The sequence below is a fragment of the Xyrauchen texanus genome, chromosome 8 (genome assembly GCF_025860055.1).
Source record: "Xyrauchen texanus isolate HMW12.3.18 chromosome 8, RBS_HiC_50CHRs, whole genome shotgun sequence".
Classification (NCBI taxonomy): domain Eukaryota; kingdom Metazoa; phylum Chordata; class Actinopteri; order Cypriniformes; family Catostomidae; genus Xyrauchen; species Xyrauchen texanus.
In genome coordinates this window covers 38386956-38412470 of record NC_068283.1, presented here as the reverse complement: position 1 = coordinate 38412470, position 25515 = coordinate 38386956, and the positions used below count along the sequence as shown (strand labels likewise).

General features: G+C 36.7%; 2 protein-coding genes across 2 annotated transcripts in view; both read right to left on the bottom strand.

Annotated features, from left to right (window-relative positions):
• LOC127648425 (bMERB domain-containing protein 1-like) overlaps nucleotides 1-12675 on the bottom strand; it is a 28153-nt gene extending 15478 nt beyond the window's left edge. The window contains exon 1 of the mRNA XM_052133099.1: nucleotides 12475-12675. Within this exon, the coding sequence (XP_051989059.1) occupies nucleotides 12475-12553 (79 nt within the window). The 5' untranslated portion in view covers nucleotides 12554-12675. The remainder of the gene's footprint in view (nucleotides 1-12474) is intronic.
• A 1438-nt stretch (nucleotides 12676-14113) lies between these two features.
• Nucleotides 14114-24261, bottom strand: LOC127647997 (major facilitator superfamily domain-containing protein 6-like). The gene is made up of 2 exons (XM_052132551.1): nucleotides 24127-24261; nucleotides 14114-20322 (listed from the first exon to the last, which is right to left on the bottom strand). The coding sequence occupies exon 2, from the start codon at nucleotides 20297-20299 to the stop codon at nucleotides 18623-18625; it is 1677 nt and encodes a 558-aa protein (XP_051988511.1). The 5' UTR covers nucleotides 20300-20322; nucleotides 24127-24261; the 3' UTR covers nucleotides 14114-18622.
• Nucleotides 24262-25515: the final 1254 nt, after the last annotated feature.

Genomic DNA, 25515 nt, shown 5'->3' with positions numbered 1-25515 from the left:
TAATAAATGGTCGACAGATGTTCACTCTACATTAGGGTACACTTTTACAACTTAATAATGTTACTAAGTCATTAATAAATGGTTGACAGATGTTCACTCTACATTAGGGTACACTTTTACAACTTAATAATGTTACTAAGTCATTAATAAATGGTTGACAGGTGTTCACTCTACATTAGGGTACACTTTTACAGCTTATTAATGTTACTAAGTCATTAATAAATGGTTGACAGGTGTTCACTCTACATTAGGGTACACTTTTACAGCTTATTAATGTTACTAAGTCATTAATAAAGGGTTGACAGATGTTCACTCTACATTAGGGTACACTTTTACAGCTTATTAATGTTAGTAAGTCATTAATAAATGGTTGACAGATGTTCACTCTACATTAGGGTACACTTTTACAGCTTAATAATGTTAGTAAGTCATTAATAAATGGTTGACAGATGTTCACTCTACATTAGGGTACACTTTTACAGCTTATTAATGTTACTAAGTCATTAATAAAGGGTTGACAGATGTTCACTCTACATTAGGGTACACTTTTACAACTTAATAATGTTAGTAAGTCATTAATAAAGGGTTGACAGATGTTCACTCTACATTAGGGTACACTTTTACAACTTAATAATGTTAGTAAGTCAGTAATAAATGGTTGACAGATGTTCACTCTACATTAGGGTATACTTTTACAACTTAATAATGTTAGTAAGTCAGTAATAAATGGTCGACAGATGTTCACTCTACATTAGGGTACAATTTTACAACTTATTAATGTTAGTAAGTCATTAATAAATGGTTGACAGATGTTCACTCTACATTAGGGTACACTTTTACAGCTTAATAATGTTAGTAAGTCATTAATAAATGGTCAACAGATGTTCACTCTACATTAGGGTACACTTTTACAGCTTATTAATGTTACTAAGTCATTAATAAATGGTTGACAGGTGTTCACTCTACATTAGGGTACACTTTTACAGCTTATTAATGTTACTAAGTCATTAATAAATGGTCAACAGATGTTCACTCTACATTAGGGTACACTTTTACAGCTTATTAATGTTAGTAAGTCATTAATAAATGGTTGACAGATGTTCACTCTACATTAGGGTACACTTTTACAGCTTATTAATGTTAGTAAGTCATTAATAAATGGTTGACAGATGTTCACTCTACATTAGGGTACACTTTTACAGCTTAATAATGTTAGTAAGTCATTAATAAATGGTTGACAGATGTTCACTCTACATTAGGGTACACTTTTACAACTTAATAATGTTAGTAAGTCATTAATAAATGGTCGACAGATGTTCACTCTACATTAGGGTACACTTTTACAACTTAATAATGTTAGTAAGTCATTAATAAATGGTCGACAGATGTTCACTCTACATTAGGGTACACTTTTACAACTTAATAATGTTAGTAAGTCATTAATAAATGGTCGACAGATGTTCACTCTACATTAGGGTACACTTTTACAGCTTATTAATGTTACTAAGTCATTAATAAATGGTTGACAGGTGTTCACTCTACATTAGGGTACACTTTTACAACTTAATAATGTTAGTAAGTCATTAATAAATGGTTGACAGATGTTCACTCTACATTAGGGTACACTTTTACAACTTAATAATGTTAGTAAGTCATTAATAAATGGTCGACAGATGTTCACTCTACATTAGGGTACACTTTTACAACTTAATAATGTTACTAAGTCATTAATAAATGGTTGACAGATGTTCACTCTACATTAGGGTACACTTTTACAGCTTATTAATGTTACTAAGTCATTAATAAATGGTTGACAGGTGTTCACTCTACATTAGGGTACACTTTTACAGCTTATTAATGTTACTAAGTCATTAATAAATGGTCGACAGATGTTCACTCTACATTAGGGTACACTTTTACAGCTTATTAATGTTACTAAGTCATTAATAAATGGTTGACAGATGTTCACTCTACATTAGGGTACACTTTTACAGCTTATTAATGTTAGTAAGTCATTAATAAATGGTTGACAGGTGTTCACTCTACATTAGGGTACACTTTTACAGCTTATTAATGTAAGTCATTAATAAAGGGTTGACAGATGTTCACTCTACATTAGGGTACACTTTTACAACTTAATAATGTTAGTAAGTCAGTAATAAATGGTCGACAGATGTTCACTCTACATTAGGGTACACTTTTACAACTTAATAATGTTAGTAAGTCATTAATAAATGGTCGACAGATGTTCACTCTACATTAGGGTACACTTTTACAACTTAATAATGTTAGTAAGTCATTAATAAATGGTCGACAGATGTTCACTCTACATTAGGGTACACTTTTACAACTTAATAATGTTAGTAAGTCATTAATAAATGGTTGACAGATGTTCACTCTACATTAGGGTACACTTTTACAACTTAATAATGTTAGTAAGTCATTAATAAATGGTCGACAGATGTTCACTCTACATTAGGGTACACTTTTACAACTTAATAATGTTAGTAAGTCATTAATAAAGGGTTGACAGATGTTCACTCTACATTAGGGTACACTTTTACAGCTTATTAATGTTACTAAGTCATTAATAAAGGGTTGACAGATGTTCACTCTACATTAGGGTACACTTTTACAACTTAATAATGTTAGTAAGTCATTAATAAATGGTTGACAGATGTTCACTCTACATTAGGGTACACTTTTACAACTTAATAATGTTACTAAGTCATTAATAAATGGTTGACAGATGTTCACTCTACATTAGGGTACACTTTTACAACTTAATAATGTTACTAAGTCATTAATAAATGGTTGACAGATGTTCACTCTACATTAGGGTACACTTTTACAACTTAATAATGTTAGTAAGTCATTAATAAATGGTCGACAGATGTTCACTCTACATTAGGGTACACTTTTACAACTTAATAATGTTACTAAGTCATTAATAAATGGTTGACAGGTGTTCACTCTACATTAGGGTACACTTTTACAGCTTATTAATGTTACTAAGTCATTAATAAATGGTTGACAGGTGTTCACTCTACATTAGGGTACACTTTTACAGCTTATTAATGTTACTAAGTCATTAATAAAGGGTTGACAGATGTTCACTCTACATTAGGGTACACTTTTACAGCTTATTAATGTTAGTAAGTCATTAATAAATGGTTGACAGATGTTCACTCTACATTAGGGTACACTTTTACAGCTTATTAATGTTAGTAAGTCATTAATAAAGGGTTGACAGATGTTCACTCTACATTAGGGTACACTTTTACAGCTTAATAATGTTAGTAAGTCATTAATAAATGGTCGACAGATGTTCACTTTACATTAGGGTACACTTTTACAGCTTAATAATGTTAGTAAGTCATTAATAAATGGTCAACAGATGTTCACTCTACATTAGGGTACACTTTTACAGCTTATTAATGTTAGTAAGTCATTAATAAATGGTTGACAGATGTTCACTCTACATTAGGGTACACTTTTACAGCTTAATAATGTTAGTAAGTCATTAATAAATGGTCGACAGATGTTCACTCTACATTAGGGTACACTTTTACAGCTTATTAATGTTAGTAAGTCATTAATAAATGGTCGACAGATGTTCACTCTACATTAGGGTACACTTTTACAGCTTATTAATGTTAGTAAGTCATTAATAAATGGTTGACAGATGTTCACTCTACATTAGGGTACACTTTTACAACTTAATAATGTTAGTAAGTCATTAATAAATGGTCGACAGATGTTCACTCTACATTAGGGTACACTTTTACAACTTAATAATGTTAGTAAGTCATTAATAAAGGGTTGACAGATGTTCACTCTACATTAGGGTACACTTTTACAGCTTATTAATGTTACTAAGTCATTAATAAAGGGTTGACAGATGTTCACTCTACATTAGGGTACACTTTTACAGCTTATTAATGTTACTAAGTCATTAATAAATGGTCAATAGATGTTCACTCTACATTAGGGTACACTTTTACAGCTTAATAATGTTAGTAAGTCATTAATAAATGGTCGACAGATGTTCACTCTACATTAGGGTACACTTTTACAGCTTATTAATGTTAGTAAGTCATTAATAAATGGTCGACAGATGTTCACTCTACATTAGGGTACACTTTTACAGCTTAATAATGTTAGTAAGTCATTAATAAATGGTCAACAGATGTTCACTCTACATTAGGGTACACTTTTACAGCTTATTAATGTTAGTAAGTCATTAATAAATGGTCAACAGATGTTCACTCTACATTAGGGTACACTTTTACAGCTTATTAATGTTAGTAAGTCATTAATAAATGGTCAACAGATGTTCACTCTACATTAGGGTACACTTTTACAGCTTATTAATGTTAGTAAGTCATTAATAAATGGTCAACAGATGTTCACTCTACATTAGGGTACACTTTTACAGCTTATTAATGTTAGTAAGTCATTAATAAATGGTCAACAGATGTTCACTCTACATTAGGGTACACTTTTACAGCTTATTAATGTTAGTAAGTCATTAATAAATGGTTGACAGGTGTTCACTCTACATTAGGGTACACTTTTACAGCTTATTAATGTTAGTAAGTCATTAATAAATGGTCGACAGATGTTCACTCTACATTAGGGTACACTTTCATAGCTTATTAATGTTAGTAAGTCATTAATAAATGGTCAACAGATGTTCACTCTACATTAGGGTACACTTTCATAGCTTATTAATGTTAGTAAGTCATTAATAAATGGTCGACAGATGTTCACTCTACATTAGGGTACACTTTTACAGCTTATTAATGTTAGTAAGTCATTAATAAATGGTTGACAGGTGTTCACTCTACATTAGGGTACACTTTCATAGCTTATTAATGTTGAAAAGTAATTAATAAATGGTTCACGTGTGTCCATTTTCAATTAAGGTACACTTTCCTAGCTTACAATTGTTGGTCATTAATACAGTGAATGGTTCATGGATAACTCAATAAATGAGCCATGGTCATTCAGCTTGCAAACCTTTTTTTAGGTTGTTAAATAAGTTTGTAATAACTTGTAAAAGAAGGTGCAGATATTGATACTTAATTCATAAACATTCTAGATTTTTTGGATAAATGAGAGAAATCCAAGTTACATGTATAGCAGTGGATGAGTATGAAGATCTGAAACTTTGATATGTAGGTTTCCACTCTGAGTAGCGGCATTCTTTTGTCACCAACTTGACAAGCAAAGTGACAATCGTCAAGAGTCACAAGACATTAGAGTAATTCATATATTAACAACACCTTTTATTCTACTTATAATAGTCTTTTTTTGCTGTATCATGACATAAATAATGAATTAATACATTTCATGATTTTTATAAAAATAAGTATGTATAGGTACATTTATAAAGCATTTATAACATGCGAGTAAAAATGGGCTCACAATTTGGCAGGTATTGCATGAAATAAATTTTTTTTTATTCATGTTGTTATAACTGCTTAAAAATGATTAATAATGCATTCGTAGATGAGTTATTAGTCCTTAATAACCCCTTTATAAACCCTTAACAAAGCGAACCTTGATGTAATGTGTTACAGCAGTTTCTATAACGAATGACTCTAGCGCACCGGCTACTGCAAAATAGGGAGGAACACCCCCACTTGGACGGCAATTTTTTCCACAAAAATGACATTATCTTCAGAAAACCGACTAACACACTACAGCATCTCTGCTTGGGAGTGGCAGCAGATGCAGGTGATTGCACACTTTCCATATCTCACTCTCTCACATACACACACACACACATACATTCATACTTGCTTCTCCGATAACTTGTTAGAAACAGCTGTGATACTAGCTCTAAAGCGAAATTTTTAAGAGGCTTGGACGCATCATTTGGTTTGAACCTGCAACGGCAGATTCGGATCCGTCACGTAAGAAAGTAGTTTCATGCAAGGATGCATTTTTTGTGACTGTACTCAGTTTTACTGATTTCTTTAATGTATTTACTTGTTCATTGAACTGTTGTATATAAGCAATACCGCACTCTTGCTCATGTGCTATTGCTTAAAAATACTACTGTAAATGGATATGCATGATTTGTGGGTATTTAAATATATATATATATATATATATATTGTACCACTCCAAATAGGCTAACCATGCTTTTCTAAAACTTTTCTAAAACTCTAAAAGTTGGTGATTATGAAAACCAGGACATGGTCTTGAATCCTAGGTCAACCAGTTGGATTTTAGGGTTAAGTTTAGTGATTGGTGTAGGGTTAGGATGTTGGTTAAAATTATGTTCCAGGATCAACAAAACCACAGTTTTGTTGCGCTAGTGGTGCAGAAAATACACACTTCAGCTTTAAGATATTAAAGGGATAGTTCACCCAAAAAGTAAACCTTTTGTCATCATTTACTCATGCTTGTGTTGTTCCAACCGAACATCTCCTTTTGTTTTCCACAGGAGGAGGAAAGGCAGATGTGGTTAGAACAACATGAGTGTGAGTAAACAATGACAGATCTTTCATTTCTAGGTGAACTATCCCTTTATACAGTTTACAGGAGCTTTATTTAAACCAGCTGCTGATACTGACACCTTCCTAAAGCTGTAAGGAGAGGACACATTTGTTCTGATATGGTACATCCTTTATCCCTCAATCTCTACACTTTAATGCCCTTTTCTCTCTCTCTCTCTCTCTCTCTCTCTCTCTCTCACTCTCACACACACACACACACACACACACACACACATACACACTGCCCTTGGAAACGCTATAAGCTATGACTCACCTCACAGAGCTGAGCAGATATTGGCTTTTAATTGCCTGACAGTCAGTGTGGAAAGACGTTGAAACAAAACACATCCACATCACCAGGGGAAAACAAAAGGGGTGGAAAACAGAGGTAATAAATCATCCGATGGATTGCGGGACACTCTGATGGGATCTGGGCAGTAGTCTGAGAATTAAACAGTTGTACCACTTATGTGTGCAGTATTTCAGTGCAAAAAACACATTCTTATTCACTATGGTCTCTGGGTCACTGAATCTAACCCTCAGCCTTCTGACAAAATTTAAAACCATGTGTTTCTCCTGCCAGCCCACCCACTGTGCAAACATATCAAAGGGTTACGCCACATGCAGCCTGGCCTTGTTATCTAGGAAAACCAAAACAGTGTTTTTATGTCCTTATTTTATTAATGGCTAGTGAAATTAATTAACCACTGACTGTTAATGCCATTGCACACACTGTAGAGGAAGAAACTATTCCAGTCAGACTTAAAGATATTGTTGTGGTCCAATGACTTCTGTCAGCTTTGCACACCTAGATTTGGGTGGTTTTTCACACTCTTTCTTGTAGATCCTGTCAGGATCTGTCAGGTATAATGAGAAGTGTCTGTGAACTGTGATCTTCAGGCGTCTCCGCAGATTTTTAGATTTTTAAATTCAGGCTTCGACTCAAATGCTTTGGAGCCACTTAAACATACACTGTGTGTTTCCTGTCCAATCAAATCTCACATTGTATTCCATAATTTGTATTCCTACGCCTAGAACAGAATATTATGAATATATCAGATATATCACATGTTACAATTAAACCACAGAGAAATTACAGGGGACATTCTTTTTCCAAAATGACCACACGGGAAGTTGGCAGAAGTCTGAGAGTCACGGTACCCTAGGATTGGACACGTTATAGCCGACTCACTGACAAGCGGAATCTCCTATCAGACATGTCTGCCTCGATTTCGGCATGTGTACCTTCCACTGTGGTGTGACCAGAAGTGTTTTCAGCAGCATGGGAGACCAGGTTTCAGATCCTTTGTCGAAACTAGGAAGTAACTACTTTTGTATAATCAGTGACGACTCCGATTTGGAGCTTGCATATCTCCTAGAATTACCTTTTTATTCCACTGATGGTTAGGTTTAGGTTTGGGGGGTACAGTTTATAAAATATGCATTCCTCTTCACCATATTACAGCCTGTACAGCTGTAAACGACTCACTTTTGGCACCTCTCCGTGGGCATTTCACCCTGAAAAATTCGCTCACACCTGCTTATCCACCCAACAAAACTCACCACTTTGGCCACTGGGGACAATGTTTCGCATTTTGGTAAACTCAATTTAATCTATAGAAAAGTCAACCTGCTATTTCTGACTTCACAGTGAGATCAGTGTTGTTTTTCCCAAAACCCTCATTAATTTCTGACACTGGTAAAAACTGAAATCAGGGTCTGTTAGCTGCTCTTTGTCTTTAGTAGCTCAATTTCATCTGTGCTTTATTTTTAGAGATTTGTAAAGCAGCTGAGAACAACTGAAGCCGTGTACAACTGAAGCTAAAAGTATGCATTACAGCAGGTAGTTGAGACTCCTGTAAGCGCAGATTAAAACGAAAGCCTTTAATAGACTCATACATCTGTAATGAACCTGTCTGAGCTCCTCTGACTTCTCTTATTCAATTTACTGGCATGCTCCGTTATGTCATGCAGAAGAGCGGAATCACAAAGACAGTTTTCAATTTGCTCTCTTACTCTGCATGAAACAAGCTCATGAAATCTCTTGAGCGCTGCACTCTGATGTAACCATTCACACTAGAGTTTGCTGCTGCCTATTATCAAGTGCAGAACTAAATTATTTCAGTTAATTAAGCTGAATGTTTTTGGGACAGTTTTAATCTTATGGTCCAAATTCAACACCTTGCCATATTGCGTCACTTCTTTATTATTATTAGTATTATTGTCTCCCCGTTTCACCCCAATTTGGAATGTCTAATTCCCAATGCGCTCTAAGTCCTCATACTGGCGTAGTGACTCGCCTCAATCCATGTGGTGGAGGATGAATCTCAGTTGCCTCCGCGTCTGAGATCGTCAATCCGCGCATCTTATCACGTGGCTTGTTGAGCGCGTAACCACAAAGACATAGCGCATGGGAGGCCCAAGCTATTCTCTGCAGCATCCATGCACAACCCACCACGTGCCCCACCGAGAGCGAGAACCACATTATAGAGACCACGGGGAGGTTACCCCATGTGACACTACCCTCCCTAGAAACCAGAGTCACTCAGCATGCCCTGGATTCGAACTTGCGACTCAAGTGGTGGTAGTCAGTGTCAATACTCGCTGAGCTACCCAGGCCTCCTATATTACGTCTCTTGATGAAAAACTATAATGACAGGATATTAGCGGTGCAAAACAAAACAAAGTTACTGTTGTTGGCATTGCGACACTTCGGTATAGCCTTCTATATTGTAGGCTATCTGTTAAAAAGTTAATCAAACGGTCAATCGGGGGCGGCTGTGGCTCAGGTGGTAGAGCGGGTCGGCCACTAATCGCAGGGTTGGTGGTTCGATTCCTGGCCCACATGACTCCACATGCCGAAGTGTCCTTGGGCAAGACACTTTAATTTAACCTTAAATACTTCAAGTAGATGGAACCTAAATGAACTGGGTAAACCTAATAAAACTAAACATGCATAATGAACTCAAATTAATCTCTTTTTGATGCACGCTAATGGAAAATGCTATGCAGTGATTAGCATAGCAATTGCTCAGAGTAATACAATATATAACATTCTCAATAAGTACCTGTCCTCAACCTAATCTCAAGCTCCTCTCTTCACCACGATAGTGACCCCCGAAACTTCAACATAACAGAAACTCATTTAATTCTCAAGAAAACATTAAAGACTGACTAAGTATCCCCCTTTACATTTATCTTGCACAAAGACACATTGTATACACTTTAAATGAATATTTTACCCAAAAATGACATATCTGTCATCATTTACTCACCTCTATGTTGTTCTTAACGTCTTGTTTTATTTTTCGTTTTTTTTTCTCTCTTTTTGGGTGAACTATCCCTTTAAACTCTTTGTTGTGCCAATGCCCTTCTTGAATTCTTCATCTTTTTGTTATTGCCTCATTTTTGTTTTTATCTCATGTTGACAGCATATATTATTGCAGCATATGGCGTTTCTCTGGAAGCGAGATGGAAATGAGACTTTCAAAATTCCTATGACTTTGACAGCTTTACCTTTTCTTCAGCATTTGTTAGGCTGAACCTGGGTTCGCACACTCAAAATGCAAATGAGACAAGTTACAAAAGGTGTCAATTTATGGCAGAATTTGTGACGCTAGTTGGAAGCTTCATCTACGAATCCTAGTTAAGACAATAATAGTTACCTGGAGAAATGTATGAACTCCAGGTCTATGTCTGTTCTGATTATTCTTGCACATGATAGATTATCATTATACATTAGCATTATAAACCACAATGAACAGCAAGTCTATTGATTCTGGGTCGGGCAACACCTCCGACTGTGATGGTTCACTGTTAATCTTCCACCACTGATAATCACACTTAATCTCACTGAGTTTGGTTAAATAAACTAAACACCCCCTGTGCAAATGTCTCATCTTTACTTGTAAAACAATTCTGCTTTACTAACCAATCTGTCACTCTATAAAGTACTACTTGATTCTGTTGTGTCCTCTAAAGAGATAGTTCACCAAAAAATACAATTCTATAATCATTTACTCACCCGCATGTTGTTCCAAACCCATAGACTTGATATGATATGTTAGCTTCAGTCAACATTTACTTTCATTGTATGGAAAAGAGATGCAGTGGAAGTGAATGGTGACTGAGACTAACATTCTGCCTAACATCTCCTTTTGCCCACGGAAGACAAAAACATTCATACAGGTTTGTAAATATATGAGACTGTGTAAATAATGACAGTATTTTTATTTTTGGGTGATTTACTGCTTTAAATCTGCAGTGTGTTAAAACGTTTTAGGGAATAGTGACAGTTTATGGCTGTATCACCATAACAAAGACATATTTATTGATAAATCTGATCCAGTGGGAAACATGCAGGGTCCATCCAGGGCTGTTGGAAAGTATTTTTGTCAGGATCAGTCACGGCAACTCAAAGAAAACAATCTGATCGCTCTCATTTTACCGTATACTGAAGCTGGCTGTATAAAGATGAAAACAGGATTATATTTATTTTGTAAGACCATTAAAAGAAATCGGCAAGGTCCCACGCCAGCTTTTGAAAGCAACACAGGGACCTCACTGTGAAAAAGCTTCGTATTTTGCTTAATTTCCATAAATGTTGCACAAATCTTGCTCATTGCTTGCCTTATCAAATGTGAAGCTGTATATATAATGTAAACACCACTAATGATCACACGGGAAGTTTAAATTTCTGGTACCTTAGGATCGGTCACATTATGCCAACTCACCGAAAGGCATCATCACCTATCAGGCATGGCTGGGAACATGTCACGTTAGCTGCGGGATCGGATCCTACATTGAAACCAGGAAGTAATCGCATTTGCATAATCAGTGATGAGCGTGATTCGGAGGTTGCATTTTCCTCTCTAAGAGTAATTAATTTTTTTTGGTTAGGTTTAGGTTTGGAGTTTGGGGGTTCAGTTTATAAAATATACATTCGTCTCCACTGTATTACAGCCTGTAAACTACTTGCTTCGCAATTCGCTTTTGGCCCTCTGTGGATATTACACACTAAAAATGGAGCTCACACATGCCAATATGCCCAACAACACTTAACACTTTGGCCGCTGGGGGCAGTGTTTCACATTTCGGTAAGCACAGACCGATTTTAGCTAAAGAAATGTCAACCTACAGTTTCTGATTTCACTGTGAGATCAGTCTGCCCTCATAACATGACATGCCACAGAGCTGTAGTTTTTAAATGAACACACTAATAAGGGTGCATATTTATGCATAGTAAATACTGTGAAAGTAGCTAAAAGTATCTTTCATGTTTATTAAAATTGTTTAAAAATATTGTGTTTAGGGAGGCAACTGCCTATTTACATTTCTTGAAATGCGCATCATTGCACCCAAAGAATAGAACCGCTTTCTTGGGTTTAGGTTAACACGTACTCATCTAATGTGTTAATAACGTCCATATTAATACAAATGGTCATCATTTTTGGGTGCACTGCCCCGTTAAATCTGTAGTGAGTTAGAACACTCAATAGTATCATTTCAGAAATTCCATCAAATTGAATGGATCATCAATAAAATAAAAAAACATAAAAATTAAGCTTATTTAATTTTGTTAAACTTTACACAATCCAATTTGATAGGATTGTGTAAGGTTTAGGGAAATTTAAATGCGTAGATCTTAAAAACAAGCAAAATAGTTTCTTGAGTGAACATATTTTTAGGGGATAGTGATAAGTTACTGCTAAACGTGCATCATAAACAAGTATTTATTGATAAATAAGGGCCAGTGGGATTTTATTAACAGTACCCTGCCTTCTTTCTTTTTAAGTGACAATGTTAAAAGAGAATTTCACCCATGCAAAAACTTATTTCATGTATTATTAAAATTTGTAAACACTAATTTCTATATATACGCAGAAGTAGAGAGTGTACATTTCCTCTCCATTCACTATTAACTAGTAGCCTATGTTTACTAGTACAAGTATTACAATATTCTCACCTTGTTTGGACGCGTCGCCGCAGGGTTCAGTTTGCTGCAGAGATCCGTACTGTTTCGGAGTGCTTCGCCCTTTCTCCATCCTTCTGAGCTCCACAACACACAAGAAGTTTAAACTGGACCAAAACGTTGCTGATTTGCTCTTCTTACGTTGAATGAAAGCGTAGTTTGACTGATGCAATCATTTCTGCAGGCGACGATGCACAGCTGTGATGCGCGTGAAAGCACCTGCTGCTGCAGCTGATGTGCGCGCGCGAATGAGTGTATGAATGATTCTAGTGACGCTGAACACACATACATAACTTACCTGAGAGAAAGCGCGCCCCCCTGTGAGTGACGAAAATACTGACAGTAAACTTAAAATTTACATGCATTTCATATTGACTTGCATTTGTTTGTGTTGTTACTTTGCCCTTATAAGATTTTGAATTATGCAAATTAGATAATTTTAATAAATGTGGGTTGAAATGGTGGTTGGTGAATGTCTTAACCCTTGTCAAAATGGTTCTTTCGTGCCCGAATTTGTGATCCTAGTTGGGAGCTACAACTGGGAATTCTAATAAGCCAGTAATTGCATGCACAATTTTATGAACTCTGTATTACTGCATGCAGGCTACAGAATATCTGTGCTGTTTATTTGCAAATAAGCAGATTAGGCTTTGTGTGATAATATGTGCATTTACCTTAATTGTCTCGAACTTTTTTGTCAAAGGTTTATTAAAAATATACGATTTACCAGTTCTAAAATGTCCCATTTAATAGCAATTAAAAAAACATTTCAACAAAACCCTCTGACGATTACCAGGAATATTAATTAACTTATGCACATTAAATATTATTATTTAATGTAAAATTAAAATGAGCATTATGTTGCAGTTGCAGTTACAGTTAGCATTATTTAATGAGCAAAATGTCACTTTAAGCAAATGGTTATTTAAATAAATTCTAATTTAATTCAAATGAAACGTTTCGAAGATTTTGTTGGCTGTTCTGACACAACTGCTGAAGGTCAAACTTGAAAAAAAAATTCACGTTTACTACGTTCATGTTTCAGGTTTATAATTATGACAATCATAAAATAAAATATGATTGTAGCCTCAGCCACAAATTCTTAGAAATTAAGAGTCGCAAACTTCAAAAACACCTCTGTGGTCACATTGGCATTTGCTAAAATTAATTTGAATTGTAAAACACATGGATTAGTCCAGTGAATGGACAGGATATACAATTTAATAGTGCAATCACTTCAATGTGAATGAGGTCTGCAGAAAATGCTTGCATATGTGTGGGTCGAGTTACTGTCGGAGCATGAGAGAGTAACATGCTTTAAAAACATTTATCATTGAGCCTTAAACAGCCTGGTTGCAATTATAAATCAAGCTTTAAAAGCATCCTCATAGTGTGTACTGGATACTTCATAAATACTACTTATTTATAAACAAACTTTGCGTTACTGATTTTATTTGAATCCAGAGGAACTTACGTCAGCACTAACAAGTTACTGCACATTGCTATATTATGTAATAATGTCAATTCAACCATTTAGTTTTATTGCTTTAATTACATAGTATGAAGACATTACAGTGTATATAAATGATTGTCATAAATGACTTTTGAAGGTCATACAATAATTTCAGCTGTAATAATAATAATTTCAGGAGTAATGAAGCATTATGCCATTACAAAACTTCAGGGAAATATAACAAGCCTCAAGACTTCACATGTACAGTTGAAGTCAGAAGTTTACATACACTTAGGTTGAAGTCATTAAAATACATTTTTTAACCACACCACAGATGTAATATTAGCAAACTATAGATTTGGCAAGTCGTTTAGGACATCTACTTTGTGCATGCCACGAGTAATTTTTCCAATAATTGTTTACAGACAGATTGTTTCAATTTAAATTGACTATATCACAATTCCAGTGGGTCAGAAATTTACATACACTAAGTTAACTGTGCCAATAAGCAGCTTAGAAAATTCCAGAAAATGATTTCAAGCCTTTAGGCAATTAGCTTCTGATAGGAGGTGTACTGAATTGAAGGTGTGTCTGTGGATGTATTTTAAGCCTACCTTCAAACTACCTGTCAATTTGCTTGACATCATGGGAAAATCAAAAGAAACCAGCCAAGACCTCAGAAAAGAAATTGTGGACCTCCACAAATCTAGTTTATCCTTGGGAGCAATTTCCAAACACCTGAAGGTACCACGTTCATCTGTACAATCAATAGTACGCAAGTATAAACACCATTGGACCACACAGCCATCATACCGCTCAGGAAGGATACACAATCCGTCTCCTAGAGATTAACATAGTTTGGTGTGAAATGTGCAAATCAATCCCAGAACAACAGCAAAGGACCTTGTGAAGATGCTGGAGGAAACAGGTGGACAAGGATCTATATCCACAGTAAAATGAGTCTTATATCAACATAACCTGAAAGGCTGCTCAGCAAGGAAGAAGCCGCTGCTCCAAAACCGCCATAAAAAAGCCAGAATACAGTTTGGGGACAAAGATCTTACTTTTTGGGGAAATGTCCTCTGGTCTAATGAAACAAAAATGCTACTGTTTGGCCATAATAGTCATCATTATTTTTGGAGGAGAAAGGGTGAGGCTTGCCAGCTGAAGAACACAATCCCAACTGTGAAGTATGGGGGTGGCAGCATCATGTTGTGGGGGTGCTTTGCTGCAGGAGGGACTGGTGCACTTCACAAAATAGATGGCATCATGAGGAAGGAAAATTATTTGGGTATATTGAAGCAACATCTCAAGACATCAGCCAGGAAGTTAAAGCTTGGTCGCAAATGGGTCTTCCAAATGGACAATGACCTCAAGCATACCTCCAAAGTTGTGGCAAAATGGCTTAAGGACAACAAAGTCAAGGTATTGGAGTGGCCATCACAAAGCCCTGACCTCATTCCGAGATAATTTGTGGGCAGAACTGAAAAAGCGTGTGCAATCAAGGAGGCCTACAAACCTGACTCAGTTACATCAGTTCTGTCTCGAGGAATGGGACAAAATTCCAGCAACTAATAATAGTTAGGATCCCCAAAGGATCCCCAAAATGTTTGTGAAAAGTTAAACAATTTAAAGGCAAAGCTATCAAATACTAACAAAGTTCATGTAAACTTCTGACCCACTGGGAATGTGATGAAAGAAATTAAAGCTGAAATAAATCATTCTCTCTATTATTATTCTGACATTTCACATTCTTAAAATAAAGTAATGATCCTAACTGACCTAACACAGGGAATTGTGAAATACGTGAGAATTGTGAGTTTAAATGTATTTGGCTAAGCTGTATGTAAACTTCTGACTTCAACTGTAAAAACGAGCATTTAATATACATCCTTGATTTTAACATATCAAACGTAAAAATATTTACTCATACAATGCCTTAGTGATCTAATGAAACATTCCTTTGGTCTGTTTTTGGTAGAAAAAAAATGTCAGTCACAAATTCACAGATTACAGTCTAAAATGTATGTCACTTAAGACTAGCCGTACAGTAAACTTTTCATTTTTTAAATACAGGTTTGCAATCTTCTTATACAAGGCAAGCATATTGTTTACATTCCCTTGAAATTGGGTTCAGTATATAAAGATCCTGGCAACAATGAAAGATGATTATCTGCTGCTTCAATAAAAGACCCCTTTTATATTGATATCTTAATAGTGCAAAAGAGTGCTTTCATGTTCAATAAAAAAAAGGTAACTGAAGCTTAGTTTCTTAACTTTTCAAAACATAAGAATGAGAAGAAAAGTCAAGGAGGTGTGGTTGAACACTCAAGAGTGTAGGAGTGAACACAAAGCACAATTTGCTCATGTGATCGCTGCCATTCTCCTTTGGCTATGAGGAAATGCTCACTGTAAGCAAACAAACCAGATGCACTTATCTCTACTCATAGTCTGAACGCTTACAAGAGAGCTGACCTGTAAAACAACACTACACAAAAGACGATGTACATTTTTTAAATTTTTTTAAGTATAATGCTTTAAGAAAAGGATTAACTCATCATCATTAACTCACCCTCATAAAGAACCCCTTGAAGACAGGGAAGGAATGTTATTTTATTTTGCAATAGAATTATCCATCACATAATATACCAAGTAATCATAGTTTAACCATGTTATTTCATGTAAGCCCATAGAAATAATACAGAAAAACAAAACTATGGTAATAAAAAAACAATTCTGCCAAAAAGACACAGTTACTAAAGTTTAACTATAGTAACACCATGGATAATTTGTGGTACCATGGTTTTTAAAACAACTGTTTTCACACAAAAAAACACTTTGCATGTACAAAAATAAAGCATGGTTGTGCTATAATTACTATGGTGACTTGTCCATGTTTTTTGTTTGTTTGTTTGTTTACCACAAATTAACCATGGTTAGTAAAATTAGGTTATGATCGCAATTTTAGTCTGTCCAATAAATAAATAATACATTATAAACAACAAAATAAACATGGTTATTGATGTTCAACTACAGTATAGCAACACCATGGTTAAAGCACTATGGTTTTTAAACCTGGTTTCCATCTGGTTACACTACAGCAACCACAAATGAACCATTGTGTTACTATAGTTAAACTAACCTTGTTTTATTTGGCAGAATGATCATAATTTTTATGATGATACTTTTTATTGTCCTTTAAAATTAATATGTTTTTTCCACAAATATCATGGTTTAAATCTGGTTGCTTAAGTAAAGCCATGGTAAATATTGTGGATACAATGGTTTTCCTACAAATACCATGGTTGAACTAAAGTTACTGTAGTAAAACCAAGTTTAATTCTCACAAGGAATGGATTAAGCTATTGCAAGGGAAGCAAAACTTCCTACGAGGGAAGCAAAACTTCCTACGAGGGAACGCAAAATAATTACGAGGGATGCAAAAGTTCCTACAAGGGAACGCAAAATAATTACGAGGGATGCAAAAGTTCCTACAAGGGAACGCAAAATAATTACGAGGGATGCAAAAGTTCCTACGAGGGAACACAAAACTTATTGAGAGGGAACGCAAAATAATTACGAGGGATGCAAAACTTCCTACGAGGGAAGCAAAACTTCCTACGAGGGATGCAAAAGTTCCTACAAATGAACGCAAAATAATTACGAGGGATGCAAAAGTTCCTACAAGGGAACACAAAATAATTACGAGGGATGCAAAAGTTCCTACGAGGGTAGAAAAACTTATTGAGAGGGAACACAAAATAATTACGAGGGATGCAAAAGTTCCTACAAGGGAACGCAAAACTTATTGCGAGAGAATGCAAAATAATTGTGGGGGAATGCAAAATAACTGCAAAAGATGCAACTCTTACTGCAAGTTAAGGCAAAACATATTGCAAGGGAGTGTAAAATAATCACAAGGGAATGGAAAACGAACGCAAACCTTATTGAGGGAATGCTAAATAATTGCAAATAAACAAAACTTCATGTGAGCTGGGAAGTCAAAATAATTATGGGGGACACACTATTGCGAGAGAATGCAATACAAAAATGCTAAATTTATTGCGAGGGAATAAAAATTAATTGCAAGGTAATGCAAAACCTACTGCGAGCCGAGGGAATGCCAAAGTTATTGCGAGGGAACACAAAATAATTGTGCTGGAACGCAAAACGTTTTGTGAGAGAACTCGGCACTATTATAAATTCCCTTCCTGTTTTCTAAGTGGCTCCGTATCCTCATGTTATTCCAAAACAATATCACATTCCTTCTTGCCAGTCCCCATTCCCTATCATTTTATGGAAAAGAGAGCAGTGGCAACATGCTTCAAAATGAAAGACATACAGATCTGCAACGACATGCGGATGAATAAATGATTCCAGGTTTTTGATTCTTCCATCTTGACAGATCCCAGGATTATGAAACTACCTCTTTGGTCTAGAGTAATTTATTAACAAAGTAATCAAAACAGTTCTGACTGTGATGCTATTGTGAGAAGTTGCATTCCCTCTATGATAGATAATATGATGAGTAAGACTAAGAACATGCCCTCTGATCCGGTCTCAAATCATAATGAACCGTTTGAAGAACTAAAACACTGTGGCGTCTTGATCTCCATTTTAATCTGCCCTCTGTATTCTTCAACAAATTCCTAAGGGAAGCAAGTCCATTGATTACTTTCCTTATGTTGATTAAAACTTGTCCATTTTCCACTTATTACCCTGTCTAGCATCTTCCATAGCCGTCTCCAGCCAGTCTTTCTCCTGATCTGATTCGGACTCACTTACTTCACTGGTGTCAGCGGCCAGCAGGCGAGAATAGTTTATCCTGCGCTGCCTTGGAATCTTCCACTTGAGTACAGCTAAAGCAATACTCCACAACGCAAGAATAACTGATATGCCTTGGAAAAGAATCTTTAGGCCAAACTTCTGCACCACAAATCCCACCATCAGACTGCCCAACCCAGCTCCCAGCTCCAGAGATAGGGCTTCAAACAGCCTTATCAGTGTCACTTCTGTCCCAGGAGTGGCAATATCCTCACATTGCGATGTTACGGACCACCAAAGGGCGCCAGTGCTGAAGCCAGCGAGCATTTGAGCGGGTACTACAGCCCATGGGCCCCATAGAAAAGAATAATAAAGGCATTGCAGTGATAAACTGATGACAGCTAACACCATTAACCACCCATGGTACTTCAGAAATCGAGCGAGACGTCCTGCGAGTGGGGCAAAGCCAGCTTGACTTAAGTACGCCAAGGCTAAGGAGATGCCCATGTGGATTTCCATGGCATTGTGGTCCTGCATTTGCCACAGCAGGAAGTCCGACACAGCTGAGGTCGCCATGCCAGTCAGGACGACAGTGATGGCACAAAGTAGTGCTTGCGAGTTACCATATACCAGTTGTAATGCTTTAAAGCCGCCACTAGTGGCGCGCTCACGCTTGCGGAGGTACAGTGGGAATAGGGCGGCTGTAGGTGCAGTTAGGATCATGAGGGCAGTGTATGAATAGAACTCAGTCACAGTGCCGGTACGACAATACAGTTTGGTTACAAGAATACCAACCATGCCAGTACCAACAGCTGCCCCAAGTTGTTTCCAAACTTTAACACCTTTATGGCGGCCTGTAGCATCTACAAAATCTAAGTATTCATATAGTCCATCATCCGCCGTCCACTCTAATGGGGCAGCCATGAATTCCCACAATACAATCACAAAGAGAACTAGAAAGAACATCTGTTGCTGTGCATCCATCACTTTGAGGCTCCCAAGAAACTCAGTGTGTGGAGCTTCTTCTTGTTGCTCCTCAAGGTTCCTTAAAGATCGAATCGCTCTTATTGACCAATTGGAGCTGGAGTTTACAAGTGTGGGTGTATATGTGGAGCTCAATTCATCCGGTTGTTCTGTGATGATAGTTTTATGGTTTACCGAATAGACGTTAGCATTAGACTGTGATGGTATGTTAATGCTCTCTAGGGTGGTGAAGTCACTTCCATCCGTAGGGTCAGCACTGGGCTGACTAGTATTGCATCGGCCACTTTCAGCTTTGATTCCAGCGGAGGGAAAGAGCAAAAGCAACAGAACCACCAATGCGGAACTGAGCAACGAGCCCACTATGACTGTCCGCCGTTTGTCATATTGCCTAGCGAGGACACTGGAGATTGGTCTCCACACCAGGGCGAGAAGATGCTTAGAGGCCATGATGATTCCAGTCATGGTGGCGGTGAGTCCCAGATGCCGGAAGTAGAGGGTGAGGAACGGAACAAGACAACCAGAGCCACAGGAATGGAGGAAGTGAAAGATGCCTGCCAGGTGTACGGCTCCTTTAATATTCCACTGCTTGCTCTTCTGCATTGCTGGCTTTTTCATCATGTCTGTCAGCCTGAGTTAGCACGCTGTGTAGTTTGAAAGAAACATCAGAGATAAGAAAAACTTAAGGGCAACTTTACATGTCGGTCTTTTGAATGTTTAAAGCCCTATTCGGATGGCAAGTGTTTCTCAGGGTGACGTCTGTAAAAGTACATTTTATGGCTGCTCTGTAATAAAACCCTTTTCGTTTGGATGACAAATAAATCATGGGGGACGAGCGAGACTTTTTTGTCGATCACATGATTGCAGTTGCTCTTGTTATATGGACAATTCATCAATCCACAAACTGTGTCCTCTGTATTTGCATTTAAATATGTTTGGAATTACGATAAAGTGAAAATCCAATTTTTAATGTATGAGGAAACCATGCTGCAAAGCACTGCAGACATTTACAGTGTACATTTTCACATACGGATCAAGCAAAAATTCTTGCAAAGAGCAATTAAAACAAATCAAGAAATTTTAGGACTGTTCATCAATGCAGCAAAATAAATCTGTCAATGGGGATACGCATTTTTTGTCACCTCAGTTGCGCCACTTGCACGCACACTCTCTCCTAATCGCACACAATTAGACATAGAAGCCGCACATATCCAGGACAGTAAAGATAGCTCAAATTAATTTGAGGAGCTATGATAAAAATGGTTTTCTTATGTCTTATAAAAATGACAGACATCATTGGAAATGATCTGTCAGTGTTTAAAAAGTGGAAATTAAACCTTTTAAATAAGTAACTTTTCTGGGATGCTCAACCCGTATAAATGAATAGTCATGCAAGCCCTATGTATAAATGTATTTGGTAAACATTTCTACAATAAAATGTGATACATTACAATTTTATTACATTGCTGCCATAATAATGGACCAGTTCAAAAGTTTACATGATCTGGATCTCGTTTTTCTTTCCCTTCTATTTAGGAGTTCCCACTTACTGTGGTGGAGCGGCGACGTAATTGTATTATTGTGAATTATTTCAAACATTTCTGTTACACAATCCTGCAACATTCGCAACTGTCGATTACCGCCCAGAGCTGTTACCACGTGCAGTGCAAACGTACGGCTAATAGTAGTAGTCAAGAAGGATTTCCAAAACGATTTTTTGAATATAAACTCAGAGATGTGGATTCGGACGGTAATAAAATTACCACATGACCTTGGTGTTTGTCAAAAAAACGGTAGCTAATTTGGCCGGGTATTTTCCCACGGGAGAAAAACACAGACATTTCAGATTTGGACGGCAATAAAATCACTGACTACCCCCTATAAATGCTGGAAATCCCTCACGTCCCCATATAAGATAACTGCCGTCCGCATAGGGCTTAAGAAAAATATAATAATACAGTGATAGTACTAGATGGCAAACCAGGGTCCATAATTTGTTTGTCGGACTACATTGTCTGTTTTGCCCCCCCCAAAACTACTTCATACTAACTATACTAGTCTTACTACTTCTGACAGATGTGTCTATGGCAGAAATAGTAGTAGTATGGTAGTATGAAGTTCCAAACTCAACCCATGTCTGTTTTAATTCACTAAAAATAATCAGTTCACGCGCTGGATGTCGTTGTGTTCCGCCCGCGAGGACAAACTCATTTGAAAGATGTACTTGCCATTTATTTAAGCAACATTCAATTTAGACTGCAAACTGACATTTACAGCTCGGGAAAATATGTTTTCGTTTGTCGTGATGCTGTAGATTCTGCAGTTGGGGAGCACCACTGCTGGAAAACGGTGCAAGAAACTGCAGTTTCGCATGAAGCCGAGAAGTAGGCCAAGTGCTGCTTTTGTTTCGTGATGTTTTTAAACTTGTGCTTGAGCGTAACATCATCGGTCTGCAGCACTGGTGCAGGTGCACTTTGGTCAGAGTGGAAGAAATGCGATTAAAGACTTACATGCCAATATAAAGCAATTAAAGTAGGAGTAATCCACATATCTTACTGCGATTATCATTACTCTGATTATTAGCATAATCACAATATCACAATCGCAATATTCTGTTTACATGAGCAACAGTTTAATCGCAGTATTGCCTTAATCGCATTTTAATCGCATTATGAGGGTGCATGTAAACGTAGCCATGTACTCTCCCTCATGCCTTTCCAGATGTTTATGACTTTCTTTCATCTGCAGAACACAAAAGAAGATTTTCAGAAGAAAATTTCAGCTCTGTAGGTCCATACAATGCAAGTGAATGGGTACCAAAATCTTGAAGCTCCGAAAAGCACATATTGCCATCATAAAAGTAATCCATATGACTCCAGTGTATTAATGAATGTCTTCTGAAGCAAAACGCTAGGTGTAAGAATTGGCTCAATACTTGCGTGACATAAGCACATTGGCATGTCGTTATCGTCTGATCCCTCGGCTGGTATGAAATCGGCAGGGGAAAAATGTTCACTGCACACCCTCAATATTTTGAGTGACTCATTGGATGTTTTGATATCCCAGTGAACAGTGAGCAGCCATGGCTTCAGTCGGTCAGGATCATTAATAGGGAATCTGTGAAAAGTTAGTCTTTCCACTAGCGATGATACCCGCGGACATTTTTCAGTAGGTTGAGGCATCCAGGAAAAGCACACACAAGCAACAGATACAAACTATAGCAAAACTAGTTCAGCTTCTGTATAACAACACAACGCTTCTGTATGTTATTTACATTTATACATTTGGCAGACGCTTTCATCCAAAGCGACTTACAGTGCACTTATTACAGGGACAATCCCCCCGGAGCAACATGGAGTTAAGTGCCTTGCTCAAGGACACAATGGTGGTGGCTGTGGGGATCGAACCAGCAACCTTCTGATTACCAGTTATGTGCTTTAGCCCACTACGCCACCACTCACTCACTATACATGTTATGTATTTCACACGTCATTTCTTGCATGAACTTTCAGCGTGTATTCGACCCTCGTGACCGTGCATACCACAGTTGAGCGGAAGCAACATTTTATATAAAACATTTTCGAGATATTGTTTTTTTGTTTTTTGTTTTTTTTACACACACCTAAGGTTTTGCTTTAGGTGACATTAATGAATCCACTGGGTTACTTTTATGCAAGATTTTGGAACCCATTCAATTGCATTGTATGGACCTACAGAGCTGAAATATTCTTCTAAAAATCTTAATTAGTGTTCTGCAGATGAAATAAAGTCATACACATCTGGGATGGCATGAGGGTGCGTAAATGATGAGATAATTTTTTGGGTGACTGTCCCTTTAAAAAAAAACATTGCATCAACATGCTTCGGTACTTTGTTGTAAGTAGATGTCTTAATAAAACGGTCACTTTTTTATATTACATATTTTCAATCCCTAATGAGTAATATTATTTAACACTTACATTTTGTCAGCTTTCTACATAGTATGTCCAGCTTTTTAGACGAAAAACTTCATCGATGACTAAACACCATATGGAACAGAAATCTTTCCTGTTGTCCAGTAAACTGCATTTCACACTCATATTTACACATTCTGTCAGAACATTTCCGGAATACAAGAATGCAATAATATATGAAAGCTATGAAAAAAATTGTTTTCATAATTTTTAAAGCGTTTAAAATAAATAAATAAATACAAAAATAAGAGCGCGAAAACGAGTTCGCGTGCAGAGTTTATAGTACTTTCACAATAAATGACAAATGTATGTTTAGATTTATGACAGTTTTAACAGATATATTACTTAAAAGTATCGGAAAGGTCTCTCTAAGGAACTTCAATTGGTTTATAGATAAAAATACAGACTTTTCAAGAACTAGAAGTAGCAACACGACGCACACAGATAACCCGGAATCTTGCACCTGCATCTAACACGTCATCCTTCACTATTTACCTGGAATATTTCGCATCCAGAAACACATCATAGTTTGCTTGACAAGTTTGTGTCGATTAAGGCTATGCTTGACTTTCCATGTTCATTCCGTAGATTCCGGTATCCTGGAGAAATGTACCAAGTTGTCTTTCTTTATACCAAACAGTGAAAGACTGTTTCAAACAGGGCCAGTTTTCGGGTGAGCAGCGTCATCTGTCGGTGAGAGGCTCAAACTACAGTTTCAAATAACACAAATGGAACAACAATTTGAAAGCGTTCTATTTGTTCCCTCACTTTAATGAATTGCCTCCGAATGTTTTAAATGTAAACACTTTACAATATATATATATATATATATATATCTTGGTTAATGTCAATTTATACATTAACTATCGTTCATTATCAGTTAATGCAAATTCATAATACTTAACATGGAACAGTCTTTGTCCTAGTGAGATTATTTTAATGAGATAAATAAATAGTTTGCATGTGCAGAGTTTTAAATGTGAGTGCTTGTGAATGTGTGGAGCCAGTGTTTTGCATGCATAGAGACACAAACTGCTCATACATTTAGAGATCCTTGACAGTATTAAGTATCCTAAAACACTATTAAGAGCGCTGCATGCTCTGTTTGTAGCTGATGACAGCAGGCAGAGCGCTAATTCACTTTTTTGTACGAGTCATATACAGACTCCATATTTATTTATTTATATAGTAGCCTTTTGCTGTTTAATAATTACAGTAATTCATGAAGGTTTAATTTCACATTTTCCAGAGGGAAAGCTCCACAAATGCAGCTTTCTCAGCTATTTGTCCTTACAATTCGAGTGAATGGTGACCAGAACTTTGAAGGTCCAAAAGCACATAAAGGCAGCATAAAAGTACTCCAGACAACTCCAGTGGTTTAATCCACATCTTCAGACGTGATATGATAGGTGTGGGTGAGAAACAGATCAATATTTAATTCCTTTTGTATTGTAAATCTACACTTTCACTTTCACCTCCACATTCTGGTGTTGTAGTGACTTTCACTTTCACATTCAGCCACCAACTGGTTCGGGCTGTTCAAAGAGGGACTTTTATAGCAAAAAAAGGACTTAAATATTGTTTCTCACCCACACCTATCTTATCACTTCAGAGGACATAAAATTATGTTGGAGTCATTTTATGCTGCCTTTAATTGCTTTTTGGACCTTCTTAGTTCTGGTCACCATTCACTTGCATTGTATGGACTTACAGAGCTGAAATATTTATCTAAAAACCTTTGTTTGTGTTCAGCAGAAGAAAAAAGCCATACACGTCTGGGATGACATGAGGGTGAGTAAATGATGAGAGAATTTTCATTTTTAGGTGACTGTCCCTTTAAGCGGTGGTTTAAAAGAAAACAGTGCTGTGCACATTTTTAATTAT

Bases quoted from the DNA above. Each gene is read 5' to 3' on its own strand.
- LOC127647997 (XM_052132551.1), bottom strand. From the start codon at position 20,299: ATGATGAAAAAGCCAGCAATGCAGAAGAGCAAGCAGTGGAATATTAAA.